The sequence below is a fragment of the Oncorhynchus gorbuscha genome, linkage group LG03 (assembly GCF_021184085.1).
Source record: "Oncorhynchus gorbuscha isolate QuinsamMale2020 ecotype Even-year linkage group LG03, OgorEven_v1.0, whole genome shotgun sequence".
Classification (NCBI taxonomy): domain Eukaryota; kingdom Metazoa; phylum Chordata; class Actinopteri; order Salmoniformes; family Salmonidae; genus Oncorhynchus; species Oncorhynchus gorbuscha.
In genome coordinates this window covers 29,873,573-29,892,589 of record NC_060175.1, presented here as the reverse complement: position 1 = coordinate 29,892,589, position 19,017 = coordinate 29,873,573, and the positions used below count along the sequence as shown (strand labels likewise).

Genomic DNA, 19,017 nt, shown 5'->3' with positions numbered 1-19,017 from the left:
GAGACTTAACGTCAGAGTTACAGGGTGTGTTAAGTAGTTGTGTCCCATCCTTTCAAGCTGTTGGCCTGAAGTAGGACTAAATAGATTTAAATCCTGGAGTATTGTGTATATATATTATTATTTAAAAAATGTGTGTGAGTGTGTGTTAGATGGTAGGGTATTTGTTTTATTTAATTACTTTTTCAAGCGAAGTATAAGGGAGTTATACTTCAGTCTGTGTAGGTGGCGGTAATGCAACATTTATTGGATGCCAATTGCCTTTAAACCTCACCGAAGAAGAATATAGGAATATTGCCTATTACGGATATGATAAATTGATTTGACTTCGAAGGTTGGAATAGACAGCAACAGGTAGCCGAAGAGAGCGTCTTCAGCATTTAACCGGGTCGTTCGACAGAGCACGAATGTAAGTTATTAACCTACTAACGTTAAAGCTCACTCGAAGGGCTTTGTAATGTCAATACTTAGAGATGATGTTGTGAATGCTGAACCATACTCTATTGCCAGATAAACCCTGATTCTGTCCTTTGAAGGGATGTTAGCTAGTAGCTATTAATAACTTTAGGTGACAATCTAAGGTCACGACGACAAATAACTTATGAAAACAAAGCGGTGTCTAATGATTGTCGAACATCATCTGTTAGTTTAACATGCGAGTCACCGGGCAGAAGCTCGAACTGGGGGCCCATCGGTCTAGTAGTGAGTGTACTGTAGTTGATTAGTAAACTAGAACAGATACATTTAAGGCGTTTTCCTGCTATGTGTCACGTAGCTAGTATGTTGTGTTATAAGCAATGTATATGGAATATAAATTATGATTAAATTATTACATTTTAATGGACTTGAAGGAAAAACTACATACATTACTTTTGCAAGTCCGTATGACAGATTCTGCCCCTCTTTGCTCCCAGTTACCATGTCCTCCAACAACAATTTTTCATCATTTGATGATGAGAATGAATCAAAACTTATGAGGAAAGCAAAGGAGTCGCCGTTTGTCCCAATAGGTAAGTGAAGCTGTAGAATTGTAAAAAAATATTCAAGGGCAGGAATTATGTTGGAGGCTTCATTGTAGTGGAGGTTTTCCATAGTGCATGTTTGAGTGAATCCAAGTCAGTCATGGAATAAATTGCAATCCACTCTTCCAACCCTGGTTCGATGGTTAGATATCATACACCCAGTAACCTAACGTAGCACGCATAAAACAAACCGAGTAGTGGAGTTCCCACATCAGGTTTTAAGTTGAAAAGGAAGCTAGGTTGAATTAGCTGTATCCCTGAACCAAATGCATCCGGTTGTCCACTCCACTAAGCTCAGTGCTTGACTTGGGCAGGAGCTCACTGGAACTGAGTACTGGCACCTCAAATTTTCTACAGCTTGAGGTCCTGCACCACCTAAAAAAAACAGATCAAAATGATTGTGGAGCTCCTGCACCTAATAGTAAACGGTACCCAAAATAAGTACCGGCACCTATTTCAGTCCAAGTCGAGCACTGGGTAGGGCTACACCCACCCAGTCATCATTACATTTCCCATGTGTGTGTTTTACAGGCATGGCAGGATGTGCTGCAGTGGTAGCCTTTGGTCTGTGGAGGCTGAAGTCACGGGGGAACACAAAGATGTCAGTCCACCTCATCCACATGCGTGTTGGAGCTCAAGGCTTTATAGTAGGCGCAATGACATTAGGTAAATCCTAATCCAATATGTGCTGTATAACAGATACACAGGCCCAACAGCTAATATCTCTATCAATTTACAGGGGAAACATGTACCACACAAGACTGACCGTGTTGTCCTTACACACTAACATAAAATAGACTGCTAACATCACTTTGTTTGTCTATTTGTAGGGGTGATCTACTCCATGTACAAAGAATACAGTGCCCACAAGGACCTGGGTAAAGACGGCAAGTGAGCCAATCAGCAACTGGCTTGACCAGAGAACGCATCAAGCCTGCCATTCCTGCATTGTACTTTTTGAAATAGAAGTCCTAGAATGGATCATATCTGTCAAAGTAACATTCCATTGATGGCAAGTAATTTATACTGAACAAACATATAAATGCAACAATTTAAAAGATTTTACTGAGTTACAGTTCATATAAGGAAATCAGTCAATTGTAATAAATTCCTGAGGCCCAAATCTATAGATTTCATATGGCTGGGCAGGGGTGCAGCCATGGGTGGCCCTGGGAGGGCACCCACTGGGGAGCCAGGCCCAGCCAATCAGAATGAGTTTTTCCCCACAAAGGGGCTTTATTACAGATAAATACTCCTCAGTTTCATCAGCTGTTCAGGTGGCTTGTTTCAGACAATACCGCAGGTGACGAAGCCAGATGTGGAGATCCTGGGCTGGCGTGGTTACACATGGTCTACGGTTTTGAGGCCATTTGGAAGTACTGCCAAATTCTCTAAAACGACATTGGAGTCTGCTTATGGTAGAAATGAACATTTATTTCTCAGGCAATAGCTTTAGTGGATATTCCTCCAGTCAGCATGCCAATTGCATATGCCCTAAACTTGAGACATCTGTGGCATTGTGTTGTGTGCCAAAACTGCACATTATATAGTGGCCTTTTGTCCCCAGCACGAGGTGCACCTGTGTAATGATCATGCTGTTCAATCAGCTTCTTGATATGCAACACCTGTCAGGTGGCTGGATTATCTTGGCAAGCGAGAAATGCTCACTAACAGGAATGTAAACACATTTGTGCATTGAATGAGAGAACGCTTTTGCTTATAGAACATTTCTGGGATCTTTAATTTTTGCTCATCAAACTTGGGACCAACACTTTACGTTTGTTATTTTTCTGTATATTTTGGATGAGGTTGTCTTTTTGTTTAGTAGCATTTCAATCTGGCAATCACTTTGAAAAAGTATATACATGTCAGGAAATTATACAGCACATCCATTGTGTGTTCTGTTTATCATTCTCTCTGCTAGACAGCTGCTGTAAACCACTAGTAAAATATCACTTTTTAGGTAACTAAACCCATAGACTACTATAGTTAGTCCATACACTGATCCTCGTCATGAGTTATTTATGTGTGTGTGTATATAGCTTATTTACTTTGACATGTGAGTGAACTGTTTTTTTTAATTGTTTGATTCTACATGAACAGGTACAGAAGTAGGTTGTACTTTCAACTAACTATCCACACAAACTAGTCTAACAAGAAGTATTGCCAAAAAAATTATCGAGCTCAGGTGGTCACTCTGTCCAGCCTCACTGTTCATGAGTTTGTACTTTTGAAAAATAAATGTTTTTCAAAAGTGACCAGAAATAAATATTTTGAGCATAATTTGTACTTTTATTCATACAAAATGTATGGTATCAACAACTTGTAACATCCAAACTGTTACTTTGGTTTTCCTTAGAAAAATATATACAAAAATACACTAGTCAATATCTACTTGATTTTTACAATTGACAAATTACGAGTACTGACCTGGTTTTCTACAGTACATAAAATCAGTTTAACTATATACCTTACAGTGGATGATTCCTGTTAGAATGACAAAACAATCCAGAGTAATAACTTGACTAAAGTGGTGGCCATGCAGAGACCATATGATCTACACTCAATGTCAGATGGAAACAACATTGATCACTATTGTGTCATGGTTGACTCATATTGTCATCAGGAACTGTATTTAGCAGTGACACCTGACATCAGACAGTGCCAAGCAGCAGAAAAGGCCTACGTCGTTCATTTGTTATGGGCTTTGGAGACAACTTACACTTTAACGGAATGTCAATGGGTAGAGTTCTGTACAAACAACAATGGCTTACACAAAGGTTAGTATCACATCGTCCTTTCCCTTAACTGATCCTCAGGTAATGGGATAATTTGGGTATGACGTGGGCTTTGTTGCCTTTCAATTTAAAGCCAAAGCAATGGTAGCTTTAAGCAGAGTTTGTTTACATTTACAATGTTTCCAGACATTGCAGTAAAACAAGCTTATATTTTTGGTTCTGATGGGGTATAGCAGTTGAATTAAACTCATGAGGCATTTTTAAGAAACAATATTTCTCAAGAATCAATAGATATACAGTGCACAAAACATTGGGAACACCTTCCTAATATTGAGTTGTACCCTCCTTTTCCTTCAGAACAGCATCAATTCGTTGGGGCATGGACTCCACAAGGAGAGAGTAGGTGTTCCTAATGTTTTGTACACTCAGTGTAAATTTATATGCAAAACAACTTATGTAGCAACTTGGCCCTTTAAGTATTCTATATCTTCTCAATTCTTACCAAAGTGAAGTTATTTGTTCTCATAAAAAAAATATACAACATAGTACCAGTCAAAAGTTGACACCTACTTATTGGGGGGGGGGGGTTATTTTTACCATTTTATTTCATTTGTACTATTTTCTACATTGTAGAATAGTTTAGACATCAAAAATATGAAATAACACATGGAATCATGTAGTAACCAAAAAAGTGTTAAATCAAAATATGTTATATTTGAGATTCATCAAAGTAGCCACCCTTTGCCTTGACAGCTTTGCACATTCTTGGCATTCTCTCAACCAGCTTCACCTGGAATGCTTTTTCAACAGTCTTGGAGGAGTTCCCACATATGCTGAGCACTTTTTGGCTGCTTATCCTTCACTCTATGGTCCAACTCTTCTCAAACCATCTCAATTGGGTTGAGGTCAGGTGATTGTGGAGGCCAGGTCACCTGATGCAGCACTCCATCACTCTCCTTCTTGGTCAAATAGCCCATACACGGCCTGGAGGTGTGTTGGGTCATTGTCCTGTTGAAAAATAAATGATAGTCCCACTACGCGCACACCAGATGGGATGGTGTATCGCTGGTTAAGTGTGCCTTGAATTCTAAATAAATCATTGATAGTGTCACCTGCAAAGCGCCCTCACACCATCACACCTCATCCTCCATGCTTCACGGTGGGAACCACACATGCAGAGATAATCCGTTCACCTAATCTGTGTCTCACAAAGACATGGCGGTTGAAAAGAAAACAACACAAATTTGGACTCATCAGACCATAGGACAGATTTCCACAGGTCTAATAGCCATTGCGCGTGTTTCTTGGTCCAAGCAAGTTTCTTCTTATTGGTGTCCTTTTGTAGTGGTGTCTTTGCATCAATTTGACCATAAAGGCCTGATTCACGCAGTTTCCTCTGAACAGTTGATGATGATGTGTGTTACTTGAACACTGTGAAGCATTTATCTGGGATGCCATTTCTGAGGCTGGTAACTCAAATTAACTTATCCTCTGCAGCAGAGGTATCTTTGCGTCTTCCTTTTGTGTGACGGTCCTCATGAGAGCCAGTTTCATCATTGCGCTTTATGGTTTTTGCGACTGCACTTGAAGGAACTTTCAAAGTTCCTTTTCCAGATTGACGGACCTTCATGTCTTATTTGAGCTGTTCTTGCCATAATATGGACTTGATCTTTTACCAAATGGGGCTATCTGCTGTACACCACCCCTACAGTGTCACAACACAACTGATTGGCTAAAACGCATTAAGAAGGAAATACATTTCACTAATGAACTTTTAACAAGGCACACCTGTTAATTGAAATGCATTCCAGGTGACTACCTCATGAAGCTGGTTGAGAGAATGCCAAGAGCGTGCAAAGCTGTCATCAAGGCAACGGGTGGCTACTTTGAATAATCTAAAATATAACAAATTTAGATTTGTTTTTGGTTACTGCATAATTCCATATGTGTTATTTCATAGTTTTGATGTCCTCTATTATTCTACAATATAGAAAAATGTAAAAATAAAGAAAAACCCTGGAATGAGTAGGTGTTCAAACTTTTGACTGCTACTGTACATGCTTATTAATTGGAGGACAAACAAACAAACTGTGTAATACATACTGTGTATTTCCCATCTAAAATTATAACAGCGTTTCAAAGTCATATGGAAATGCTGACCTGAGAAAAGGCCGGCGTACTTGCAGAATTTTAAAAGCATGCTCAACATGATAAAAACCAACAACTCATTGGTACTAACTTTAAGATGCCAATCATAGTTAGTGGAATGTCAAGTGAGGGGTTCAAGGCTTCTTGTAAGGGATAGATGATGACGAAGGGCACTTACAAAGGTCTCGTTGGCACTAAGGCAAAGGAGGAGGAGCACTGTACTGGCTGAGCCTGTGGTCCCATGCCTCCACCATGTTAGGTCACCCCTGTCTAGCTACTGACTTTACCACTGCTAATATCCACCCCTCCAACATGGCCTCCTTATCTCTCCACCATCGTGTTGCTGTCCATGTCATTCAACAGGTAAACGTCTGTGTGGCCCGTCAGCCTCATCTGTTGAGAAGAGAGGAGGGTGAGAGATGGGTTCATCTCATGTAATCTGAGTTTGATTATCTTATTACTCAAAGTCAGAAGCACTCGATTGGTGGAACGTCCCGTTCATCAACTCAATAATCATTACTGGCATGCTTAAGCGGTTGTGTTTTGACTATGCATAGGCTACGAACTGTAAGCAGCAAAGCACTTTATCAAGTTTTGCGACTGGGATTGTGATTGGCATCTATAGTCTCAAATTTTGAGACACTGACACCAACCAAAAACATAGTATGTGCTTACCATCGCAACACTTTTTGCTCATTGGACCTGGTGGTATGTATTCATTATTGTGACAAGTCATTATTACAAGTTCAGGAGCATAAAATGTGGTCAGCCCAGTGCAATGCTTAGCTGCGGGAGTATGGGATCAGGACTTTTATTATGTAGGGGTTGCTACAGACCACTATTGTGTGTAGATTGATGAGGAAAAACATTTATTTAATACATTTTAGAATAAGGCATTAACGTAACAAAATGTTGAAAAAGGGAAGTGGTCTGAATACTTTCCAAATGCACTGTAAGTGAACAGAAACGGGCGTAGAAAACTTAATCCAAATACAGACATTGGAGTAAAACAAGCTTATATTTTTGGTTCTGATGGGGTATACCTGTTGAACTAGGCTCATAAGGCATTTAAGAATTTGATAAATTGATAAAGTGTACAAAGCATAAGGAACACCTTCCTAATATAAAGTTGCACCCCCTTTATCCCTCAGAACAGCCTCAATTAATCAGGGCATGGACTCTACAAGGTGTCGAAAGCGTTCCGCAGGGATGCTGGCCCATGTTGACTCCAATGCTTCAAGCTGGCTTGATGTCTTTTGGGTGGTGGACCATTCTTGATACACACGAGAAACTGTTGAACGGGAAAAACCCAGCAGCATTGCAGTTCTTGACACTCAAACCAGTGCGCCTGGCACCTACTGCCATACCCCGTTCAAAGGCACATTTTATCTTTAGTTTCCCATTCACCCTCTGAATGACACATACAATCCAAGTCTCAATTGTCCCAAGATTAAAAATCCTTCTTTAACTGGTCTCCTCCCCTTCATCAACACTGACTGAAGTGGATATAACAGGTCACATCAATAATGGATCCTAGCTTTCACCAGGATAGTCGATGTCATGGAAAGAGCAGGTGTTGCTAATGTTTTGCACACGGTTTCATCAATACAGAACCTTCTAACTAGGTTTGCATGGGTGGGAATTTCGGCTTTCGGCGCTGGTGGCACAAAATCAAAGGTCGGACTGTTCCAGGGGAAGGGGGTATATTTGATCTCCATCACCTAGGACGTGACAATGGTTAATCATTCTCCCAATTTTGTCAATTTTTGCTCAGTTTTGAGGGCCTTCTCATACAGTTGGAACTGTATATTCATTTGTAAATCAAGACCTTTTTTTTTACCCACTTTTTTACCCACTTTCTCGTCCAATTCCGCTACAACTCCCTTACGGGCTCGGGAGAGACGAAGGTCGAAAGTCATGCGTCTTCCGAAACACAACCCAAGCCGCACTGCTTCTTAACACAGCGCGCCTCCAACCCGGAAGCCAGCCGCACCAATGTGTCGGAGGAAACACCGTGCACAGGCCAAACCCTCCCTAACCCGGACGACGCTAGGCCAATTGTGCGTCGCCCCACGGACCTCCCGGTCGTGGCCGGCTGTGACAGAGCCTAGGCGCGAACCCAGAGTCTCTGGTGGCACAGCTAGCGCTGCGATGCAGTGCCCTAGACCACTGCGCCACCCGGGAGGCAAATCAAAACCTTTCTTGAGTTGGGCTCTGGGATGGTGCATCCGAGTCTATGGTTGTTTGTGGGGGAAAGGGGCTAAGTGTGTATAAGTGTGTGCGCGTGTCTATCTCACAACTGTTGCGAGGGAGTAAAAGATGTTAGGGACAATATAGGATGAATCACAATAATTCTTTGCTAAAATAATAATTGCTTGCCAAAATGTAACTTTTGTAATTGCAATACTGGTAAGAGATAACAATCCTTTGCATAATCTGCATACAAATATTAATTGCTCATTATGGAAATTATATGGAAAATATTTTTAAATCCTGTTTAGTAGCTATACATAATACAAAGCGAGGTGAGGGCGATGGAAATGCTTTTGGCGGTTGAACTACTTTGTTCTGTGGGTGGCACTGTGTGCTCTTTTCAAAGGATGGGTCCCGGTCTCTCCGGGATCCGGGGGTCTCTCTGGGATCCGGGGGGATCTGCCGGTCATTAGGATGACAACCCAATGCGGGATGAGGGGTTTTAGCAGGTCGAATAGTGGGTACCAATTGTAGGTTTACTTAGTAGCAATGCAAATATCATGGTGCAGCTATATAGACAATCATCATGTTACTTTTTAATGGTAGGTTTACAAACATATACAGTGGGGCAAAAAAGTATTTAGTCAGCCACCAATTGTGCAAGTTCTCCCACTTAAAAAGATGAGGCCTGTAATTTTCATCATAGGTACACTTCAACTACGACAGAAAAAAATTAGAAAAAAAATATCCAGAAAATCACATTGTAGGATTTTTAATGAATTTATTTGCAAATTATGGTGGAAAACAAGTATTTGGTCACCTACAAACAAGCAAGATTTCTGGCTCTCACAGACCTGTAACTTCTGAGGTGCCTCTGTCCTCCCACTCGTTACCTGTATTAACGGCACCTGTTTGAACTTGTTATCAGTATAAAAAGACACCTGTCCACAACCTCAAACAGTCACACTCCAAACTCCACTATGGCCAAGACCAAAGAGCAGTCAAAGGACACCAGAAACAAAATTGTAGACCTGCACCAGGCTGGGAAGACTGAATTTGCAATAGGTAAGCAGCTTGGTTTGAAGAAATCAACTGTGGGAGCAATTATTAGGAAATGGAAGATACAAGACCACTGATAATCTCCCTCGATCTGGGGCTCCACGCAAGATCTCACCCCGTGGGGTCAAAATGCAAAAATCCCAGAACCACACGGGGGGACCAGGTGAATGACCTGCAGAGAGCTGGGACCAAAGTAAACAAAGCCTACCATCAGTAACACACTACGCCGCCAGGGACTCAAATCCTGCAGTGCCAGACGTGTCCCCCTGCTTAAGCCAATACATGTCCAGGCCCGTCTGAAGTTTGCTAGAGAGCATTTGGATGATCCAGAAGAAGATTGGGAGAATGTCATATGGTCAGATGAAACTAAAATATAACTTTTTGGTAAAAACTCAACTCGTCGTGTTTGGAGGACAAAGAATGCTGAGTTGCATTCAAAGAACACCATGCCTACTGTGAAGCATGGGGGTGGAAACATCATGCTTTGGGGCTGTTCTTCTGCAAAGGGACCAGGACGACTGATCCGTGTAAAGGAAAGAATGGATGGGGCCATGTACCGTGAGATTTTGAGTGAAAACCTCCTTCCATCAGCAAGGGCATTGAAGATGAAACGTGGCTGGGTCTTTCAGCATGACAATGATCCCAAACACACCGCCCGGGCAACAAAGGAGTGGCTTCGTAAGAAGCATTAAGGTTCTGGAGTGGCCTAGCCAGTCTCCAGATCTCAGCCCCATAGAAAATCTTTGGAGGGAGTTGAAAGTCCGTGTTGCCCAGCAACAGCCCCAAAACATCACTGCTCTAGAGGAGATCTGCATGGAGGAATGGGCCAAAATACCAGCAACAGTGTGTGAAAACCTTGTGAAGACTTACAGAAAACATTTGACCTCTGTCATTGCCAACAAAGGGTATATAACAAAGTATTGAGAAACTTTTGTTATTGACCAAATATTTATTTTCCACCATAATTTGCAAATAAATTCATTAAAAATCCTACAATGTGATTTTCTGGATTTTACCTATGATGAAAATTACAGGCCTCATCTTTTTAAGTGGGAGAACTTGCACAATTGGTGGCTGACTAAATACTTTTTTGCCCCACTGTAGATGTGTGTGTGTGTGTGTGTGTGTGTGTGTGTGTGTGTGTGTGTGTGTGTGTGTGTGTGTGTGTGTGTGTGTGTGTGTGTGTGTGTGTGTGTGTGTGTGTGTGTGTGTGTGTGTGTATGTGTGTCTGCCAAATACAGGACCATTCTGGAAGAAAACCTGATGGAGTCTGCAAAAGACCTGAGACTGGGATGGAGATTTGTCTTCCAACAAGACAATGATCCAAAACATAAAGCAAAATCTACAATGGAATGGTTCAAAAATAAACATATCCAGGTGTTAGAATGGCCAAGTCAAAGTCCAGACCTGAATCCAATCGAGAATCTGTGGAAAGAACTGAAAACTGCTGTTCACAAATGCTCTCCATCCAACCTCACTGAGCTCGAACTGTTTTGCAAGGAGGAATGGGAAAAAATTTCAGTCTCTCGATGTGCAAAACTGATAGACATACCCCAAGCGACTTACAGCTGTAATCGCAGCAAAAGGTGGCGCTACAAAGTATTAACTTAAGGGGGCTGAATCATTTTGCACACCCAATTTTTCAGTTTTTGATTTGTTAAAAAAGTTTGAAATATCCAAATGTCGTTCCACTTCATGATTGTGTCCCACTTGTTGATTCTTCACAAAAAAATAGTTTTATATCTTTATGTTTGAAGCCTGAAATGTGGCAAAAGGTCGCAAAGTTCAAGGGGGCCGAATACTTTCGCAAGGCACTGTATATAATATATATATACATATACACACACACACACATACATACACATATCTACACAAACACACACACACACTACCATTCAAAAGTTTGGGGTCACTTAGAAATTCTTGTTTTTGAAAGAAAAGCAAATATTTTGTCCATTAAAATAACATAAAATTGATCAGAAATACAGTGTAGACATTGTTAATGTTGTAAAGAACTATTGTAGCTGGAAACTGCACATTTTTGATGGAATATCTACCTAGGCCCATTATCAGCAACCATCACTACTGTGTTCCAATGGCATGTTGTGTTAGCTAATCTTCTTGGCAGAGTTGCAAAGAAAAAGCCATCTCTCAGACTGGCCTCCCCCCAAAACAAATATCAAGATGAGCAAAAGAACAGACACTGGACAGAAGCCAGAATCCCGGAGTCGCCTATTCACTGTTGACGTTGAGACTGGTGTTTTGCGGGTACTATTTAATAAAGCAGCCAGTTGAGGACTTGTGAGGAGTCTGTTTCTCAAACTAGACACTAATGTACTTGTCCTCTTGCTCAGTTGTGCACCGGGGCCTCCCACTCTTATTCTGGTTAGAGCCAGTTTGCGCTGTTCTGTGAAGGGAGTAGTACACAGCGTTGTACGAGATCTTCAGTTTCTCACATTGAATAGCCTTAATTTATCAGAACAAGAATAGACTGATGAGTTTCAGAAGAAAGTTATTTGTTTCTGGCCATTTTGAGCCTGTAATCGAACCCACAAATGCTGATGCTCCAGATACTCAACTAGTCTAAGACGACCAGTTTTATTGCTTCTTTAAATCAGTAAAACAGTTTTCAGCTGTGCAAACATAATTGCAAAAGGGTGTTCTCATGATCAATTTGCCTTTTAAAATTAGAAACTTGGATTAGTTTACACAATGTGCCATTGAAACACGGGAGTGATTGTTGCTGATAATGGGCTTCTGTACGCCTATGTAGATAATCCATTAATCCATTTTTATTTTATTTAAATCAGCCATTTCCATCTTCAATAGTAATTTACAACATGAACAAATGTCTACACTGTATTTCTGATCAATTTGATGTTATTTTAAAATGGACAAAATAAAAAAGTGCTTTTCTTTAAAAAACAAGGACATTTCTAAGTGACCCTAAAAATATATGGGGGATTGGAAATGATTACAAAAGACAATTACTGATGGAAGCAGTAATTAAAGCTTATCCACCCCCTAATAAAAAGAAAAAAGTTCCAAACCAGTAGTTTTCAGGTTGCCCCGCACCAGATCACTCCCAAACAGTCCTAGCACAATTCTTGTTTGAGAAATAGTTTGTTGAAAAGCAGGTATTTAAGATGGCACCGAAGATGTTGGCTGACGTTTTACATGCTCCTAACCAAATTGTGCTATTTTGTTAGTAAACTATTTTTTTAAACGTATTATGAACAAAAAATGTTGCTGCTACCGTCTCTTATGACCGAAAATAACTTCTGGACATCAAAACAGCAATTACTCACCATGAACTGCAAGAAGCTGTTAACTTTTTTATTTTACCTTTATTTAACCAGGCAGGTCAGTTAACAAATTCTTATATTCAATGACGGCCTAGGAACAGTGGGTTAACTGCCTGTTCAGGGGCAGAACGACAGATTTGTACCTTGTCAGCTCGGGGATTCGAACTAGTCCAACGCCCTAACTACTAGGCTACCCTGCCGCCCCTTGAACGAGTCCTTCTGAGAATCCGTGGGTGAGCGAGTAAACTCTCAATGCCATCTGTCCTACTTGCTAACATGCAATCATTGGAAAATAAAATGACCTATGTTTATCCTACCAACAAGATATTACAGTTCTTAATGTCCCATGTTTCACCGAGCCATGGCTGAACAACGAGACATAATATATACATCAATAGACATCTGTATAAATCAATGATGTCGCTTTGCGGAAGGTGATTCTCTGATCCACCTCTACGCATACGACACCATTCTGTATACTTCTGTCCCTTCTTTGGACACTGTCAACTAACCTCCAGATGAGCTTCAATGCCATACAACTCTCATGCAGTGGCCTCCAACTGCTCTTAAATGCAAGTAAAACTAAATGCATGCTCTTCAACCAATCGCTGCCTGCACCTGCCCGCCCGCCTAGCATCACTACTCTGGACAGTTCGGACCTAGAATGTGTGGACACGTACAAATACCTTGGTGTCTGGTTAGACTGTAAACTCTCCTTCCAGACTCACATTAAGTATCTCCAATCCACAATTAAATCTAGAAATCTGCTTCCTATTTTCGCAACATAGCATCCTTCACTAGTGCTGCCAAACATAGTCAGTTTTACGAGGCTATCCTACCGATCCTTGATTTCGGCGATGTCATTTACAAAATAGCCTCCAACACTCTACTCAGAAAATTGGATGCAGTCTATCACAGTGCCATCTGTTTCGTCACCAAAGCCCCATATACTACCCACCACTGCGACCCGTTTGCTTTTGTTGGCTGGCCCTTGCTTCATATTCGTCACCAAACCCACTGGTTTCAAGTCATCTATAAGTATTTGCTAGGTAAAGCCCCGCCTTATCTCAGCTCACTGGTCACAATAGCAGTACCCACCCGTAGCACGCGCTCCAGCAGGTATATTTCGCTGGTCACCCCGAAAGCCAATTCCTCCTTTGGCCACCTTTCCTTCCAGTTCTCTGCGGCCAATGACTGGAATGAATTGAATTTTTTTTATTTATTTATTTAATCACTGAAACTGGAGTCATATCTCCCTCACTAACTTTAAGCATCAGATCATTGCACCTGTACATAGCCCATCTGTAAATAGCCCATCCAACTACCTCAACCCCATATCGTTATTTATTGTATTATTTCTTGCTCCTTTGCACCCCAGTATCTCTACTTGCACATTTATCACTCCACTGTTGATTTGCTAAATTGTAATTATTTCGCCACTATACGTGCATCGATGACGTCGTCCCCACAGTGACCGTACGTACATATCCAAACCAGAAGCCATGGATTACAGGCAACATCCGCATCGAGCTGAAGGCTAGAGCTGCCGCTTTCAAGGAGCACTAACTATGCCCTTCGACGAACAATTAAACTGGCAAAGTGTCAATACAGGATTAAGATGGACTACTACTTCACCAGCTCTGACGCTCGTCGGCTGTGACAGGGCTTAACTACTACGGACTACAAAGGGAAACTCGGATGCGATCTGCCCGGTGAGCTAAATGCCTTTATGCTCGCTTCAAGGACAACAATACTGAAGCATGCACAAGAGCACCAGCTGTTCTGGATGACTGTGTGATAACACTTTCGGTAGCAGATGTGAGCAAGACCTTGAAACAGGTCAACATTCAAAGCCACAGAGCCAGATGGATTACCAGGATGTGTACTCAAAGAATGAGCAGACCTCAACTAGCCTGTACCCCTGCACACTGACTCGGTACCCCCTGTATATAGCCTCGTTAGTGTTACTTTAGTTTGATAAATATTTTCTTAACTCTTCTTGAACTGCACTGTTGGTGAAGGGCTTGTAAGTAAGCATTTCACGGTTTAAGAATGGTAGACCAGTAACCCAAAAGGTCAACACCGCAACGACTAGGTGAAAAAAAACATCTGTGCCCTTGAGCAAGGCACTTAATCCTAACTGCTCCAGGGTCACCGTCAATGGCTGATCCCTGGATCTGACACCACTCTCTGAGGGTGTCTCGGGAGTGGGATATGCAAAAAAAACACATTTTCAATCCACACATGCGTATAATACACACTTGTGCATGTGTGAAATAGGACAAACGTATACACCCAACTATTTATTATTAAACAGGGGGAAAAAAAGTTTTAAAAAAACGTAAATCCTTTCATCGAACACCAAGACACGAGACATCTAGAAATATCCATGTTTGTTTTGATTTTTATTTTTGATACATGGTGTTGCTTTATTCAGTAGTGAGACAGACACTGTCGTATAGCTTATATCTACAATATGCTTCACTTGGTTCTGCTGGGTTCAAACACACCTCTAGTCAGAACAATGCACCGCTAAGAGAGTCTGCCTTGCTGTATTACACAGAGAGAGAGATGCACTGGTGTGACACTACAGATAGTTACATTTGAGTTCTCTTAAAACCCTGGTAAAAACATAGTAAAATCCTTAACCTTTTATAGCTGCTGAATATTATTCTTAGTCAAATAGATTGAGCTTGACCATGCAAGAACTGCATGAATTAAGTTTACAGATTGGTCTGTTGCATTAAACATCTGCAAGAAACCAGTTCTTTATATGTATGTTCAATCTTAAAACAATATATTGCTGACAAGCAAAACATTTTGGGACTGTCAACAGTGGACTAATGAACCAAATAACAAAATATATTTTTGGGATGTAATTTCTTTAAAGCGATGTCCCAGTCAAATGAACTTGTGGATACCATTTTTATGTCTCTGTGTCCAGTATGAAGTTAGTTTTGCGAGCCAATGCTGATTAGCATTAGCTCAATGACTAGACTTCGTCATTGCGCTAATGCTAGTTAGCAACTTCCGTCAAAGTGGCAAAATCCGCATCAAAAGACATAAAAATGGTATCCACAAGTTCATCCGACTGGGGAAGTAGATAAAGGGCCTCATTGCCAAAATCCTGAAGTATCCCTTTAAGGGCAATCTTGTTAAAATAGAATTTCAGCGTTTGACTTCGATCTCACTTGGAATTATAGGTTTTTGTTATCTATCCAAGGATTTGTTGGAATGAAAACAATCATAGAATCTTATGAAAAAGCATTGAGGCATTATAGGAAATTACTCATGAATGCTTTTAACAGTCCTGTAATTCCAATCTGATGTTTATCAAAAACATTACAAATAACATTCAAGATAAAACTAACCTCAAGTGGTATGTTATAACATACGTCATTTAGTAAAGGTAGCAAGGGGCATGTTATTAGTACCACATTACAAAAAGTCTACCACAGTGTTAGACAATTGGCAAAACTCTCAATTAAAAGATATGCGAGAATTATTTATTTACTCGCCATAACAAGGTTATTACACTTAAAAAGTTTGTTGTCCTTCCTAGTCACATCAAATTGTACATACGTGTCCATTCCAAATCCTCACTTCTAGTGGGGAACAACCCTAATTTACAAACAGATTATATTAACAGTTTTGAAGTCAAAACACATGCACTCTGAAAAAAATCAGTTTGAATGGAGAGATGCGTGTTGACAATACTGACTAAAAAAGGTCATTTTTAAATTATGCTCAACCCAAACTAAAAGTGTTCTCTTCCCATAGTTTCTTTTGCTGAAAAGGTGAGAACTGTAATTATAATGAACAAAAATCTCAAATGAATTTAATAATACAGGAAGGAGAGATATACTTCAGTTCTTCATTTGACCAAATAATCATAAATGGTGTCTTCACACAGAGGTACAATAACGGAAAAAAGTAAATTACCAAACAGACCGATAGCAGCTGCCAAATACTGTAGACTTCAGCTTATTATGTCAGCAGGTTAAGAATGGCCATTTTGCCAGATCATAACTTGTCAACCTGGAATAGGACTGCAATAATTTGAGAAATAGAATTCAAACTTAATTTTCTAATTGAAAAGCATAAGAATGTCACATCCGCTCTGCTTGAGCATGAAAATACAGGATAAGATATAAACTATAACTGAACCCTGAGGACTCTAAAAAGGGACAGGGGGTCGTCGTAATTGGGTTTTACATAATAAACCCCAGATACCAGTAGCTCAACAGAACTGAACACGATAAAACCATTAGAACAGTGGAGGGAAAATGTTCTCTGAAGTGTTGATCTCATGATTAGAGATATCGGGATAAGTCTTAAGATCTCGCTAAAAAGGAGTACGTCTCTCAAAGCCTGAAGGACATGACAGACCAACAAGAACATTATGTGCAGCGAATGCGTCATTTTCTGTTCATTTCCCAACGATTTTACATCTCCAACGTTTGTCGACACCTAGCAGGTGATCTGCTGTGCACAGCCAACGTTAGTCTTGGTCTGTCTTGTCCTTTAAAACACTGTCCTGTTCCGTTTTAGGTGTCATACGCTGGCTGTTCCTCAATGAACACAGCGTGGCGGTTGTTGCTTACCCTGTTGCCCAGACAGGACACGTCCAGACAGGACACACCGAGGGCTATCAGACACTGCCACGTCTGTAGACACACAGAGAGGGGAGGTCAGAAGAGGATCACTGTACTCCCTATAATAGTTTACAAACCATATCCCTGCATTCAGTATCTAGTATTCCGCATCGAACGGTAGCCTCTATTTGAGAATTGATCTACAGTGTTGTACTTATCCAACCCAGTCCATGCTTTTATAATGACTACTACAGTAACTCACCAGGTAGCACACAAAGCTTAGGTAGGCTATGCAGAGCAAGGCCACCAGCACGTAGAGCGCCACACTGTTCAGGCTGGTCACGTAGATCACCACAAAGTACATGTTTATGGCACAGACCACCAGGATGACCACCCCTCCGCCAATCTTCCACACCCTCAGGAGCACAGTCACAGACGAAACGGTTAGGCATCAATGATAAAGGGTCACTGTCATCACATTTATTAATTAGTTGGTCGATCAGTGAAAATACAGAAATAAATCTGACTACGTCCCAAATGGCACCCTATTCCCTACAGAGTGCACAAGGTATGGCACTATGTAGGACATAAGGATCCATTCCCCGTCATCACATTTATTAATTTTTTGGTCTATCAGTGCAAATACAGAAGCAATCTTCCATGTTACATGGGTTGAGGGTTATGGTGACTCACAGTCCATTAGCAAAGTCATCCATGATGGATGTCAGACTGGTGAAGGTCAGGATGGGGATCAGAGCAAACGGCAGCTGTGGAACAAAGAGAAACCGAAAGAACTGACGACATTCTGTCTCTGTCCCTTCAATAGCTTTTAATACTACATGCATCAGTTTAACACCCCCAAAGACTCCCAAGCCAGCCCAGAGTAGCTGCCACCCCTCTCTCTAACCTGCTGCCCCTAGCCCAAGTCTTCACTCTCTCCGTCCGGCACCCTTCTCCCTAAACAAGCAAATATATTTATAAAGCCCTTTTTACATCAGCTGATGTCCAAGTGCTATACAGAAACCCAGCCTAAAACCACAAACAGCAAGCCCTGTCTCTTCTCTCTGCATGTTCCCAGACCCCTTCGGCATCACAAATGGCAACCTAGTCCCCATTTTGTGCACTACTTTTGATAGGGCTCTGGTCATGTCTTCTCTCTGACCTGCATGCTCTGCAATACGTTGAGGAAGTCGTTCATGCCCGTTAGGTGCTGTACGTCCTGAAAGATGGCCACCAGCAGGGTGGGGAAGATTGCGATGGAGCGGGTGAGAAGCACCCGGGCAAAACGGGACCAACGCAGGTTCAGGAAACCCTGGGGCAGGGGAAGAGAGAAAATAGTCAACATACAGACAAACACACATCCCTTCTGACAAAACACTGAGGTGTTTACATACAAAACACCAACACACACACACACAAGGATTGACTTAGGGGTTAACAATACAATGTGCACTCTCACAAACAAACACTGTAGTTGGGTACTTGTGCATGTTCTCACCTCCATGACAAACTGGCCAGAGTATGTGCCTGTCATGGTGGAGCTCTGTCCGGCAGCCAGGATCCCGATGGCCCAGATGTAGAGGGCCGCAGGGCCAAAGAAACAACCCAGCACCACGCCCTGTATAGAGTGAGTGGGAGATTGTAGAAGTTCCCCCCATGGTTATTCATATTATCAACGCCAAACAAATGTTCATTTCATGGCAAAATGATTGACTGAGATAGCAGGTATATACAGTATCAAAGTGATTTCATACAGGTTATATAGATTGTTGTTAATCCTTGAAAGATGTACCCCTTTGAAGATGTCCACCTGTAGCGTGCTGTTGTCCAGAGGGAAGAGGTCTGTGTGAGGACTGCCTGATGCATTGCATTTTGCATTCTGTGACACACATAATAAAAGCAGTACATCACAAACAAGGGAGGTCACTGGTTTAGAGGTGCCATACTGATGCTATATTAA

At 41.3% G+C, this 19,017-nt stretch overlaps 2 protein-coding genes across 4 annotated transcripts in view; one reads left to right on the top strand and one right to left on the bottom strand.

Annotated features, from left to right (window-relative positions):
- The first annotated feature begins 252 nt into the window (after positions 1–252).
- On the top strand, positions 253–3,302 carry LOC124031182 (HIG1 domain family member 1A, mitochondrial-like). Its single transcript, XM_046342122.1, has 4 exons — positions 253–406; positions 912–1,007; positions 1,551–1,685; positions 1,850–3,302. The coding sequence occupies exons 2-4, from the start codon at positions 917–919 to the stop codon at positions 1,912–1,914; spliced, it is 291 nt and encodes a 96-aa protein (XP_046198078.1). The 5' UTR covers positions 253–406; positions 912–916; the 3' UTR covers positions 1,915–3,302.
- Positions 3,303–5,846: 2,544 nt separating this feature from the next.
- LOC124031181 (natural resistance-associated macrophage protein 2-like) overlaps positions 5,847–19,017 on the bottom strand; it is a 36,748-nt gene continuing 23,577 nt past the window's right edge. For 2 of the 3 annotated variants that reach the window (XM_046342119.1, XM_046342120.1), the window contains 7 exons: positions 18,850–18,936; positions 18,556–18,675; positions 18,220–18,369; positions 17,751–17,824; positions 17,320–17,473; positions 17,067–17,129; positions 5,847–6,298 (listed from right to left, as the gene is read on the bottom strand). In XM_046342119.1, coding sequence (XP_046198075.1) covers positions 6,227–6,298; positions 17,067–17,129; positions 17,320–17,473; positions 17,751–17,824; positions 18,220–18,369; positions 18,556–18,675; positions 18,850–18,936 — 720 coding nt within the window. In that variant the 3' untranslated portion in view covers positions 5,847–6,226. Of the gene's footprint in view, positions 6,299–14,848; positions 17,130–17,319; positions 17,474–17,750; positions 17,825–18,219; positions 18,370–18,555; positions 18,676–18,849; positions 18,937–19,017 lie in introns of those variants that run through there. The other variant, XM_046342121.1, reaches the window with a different exon arrangement.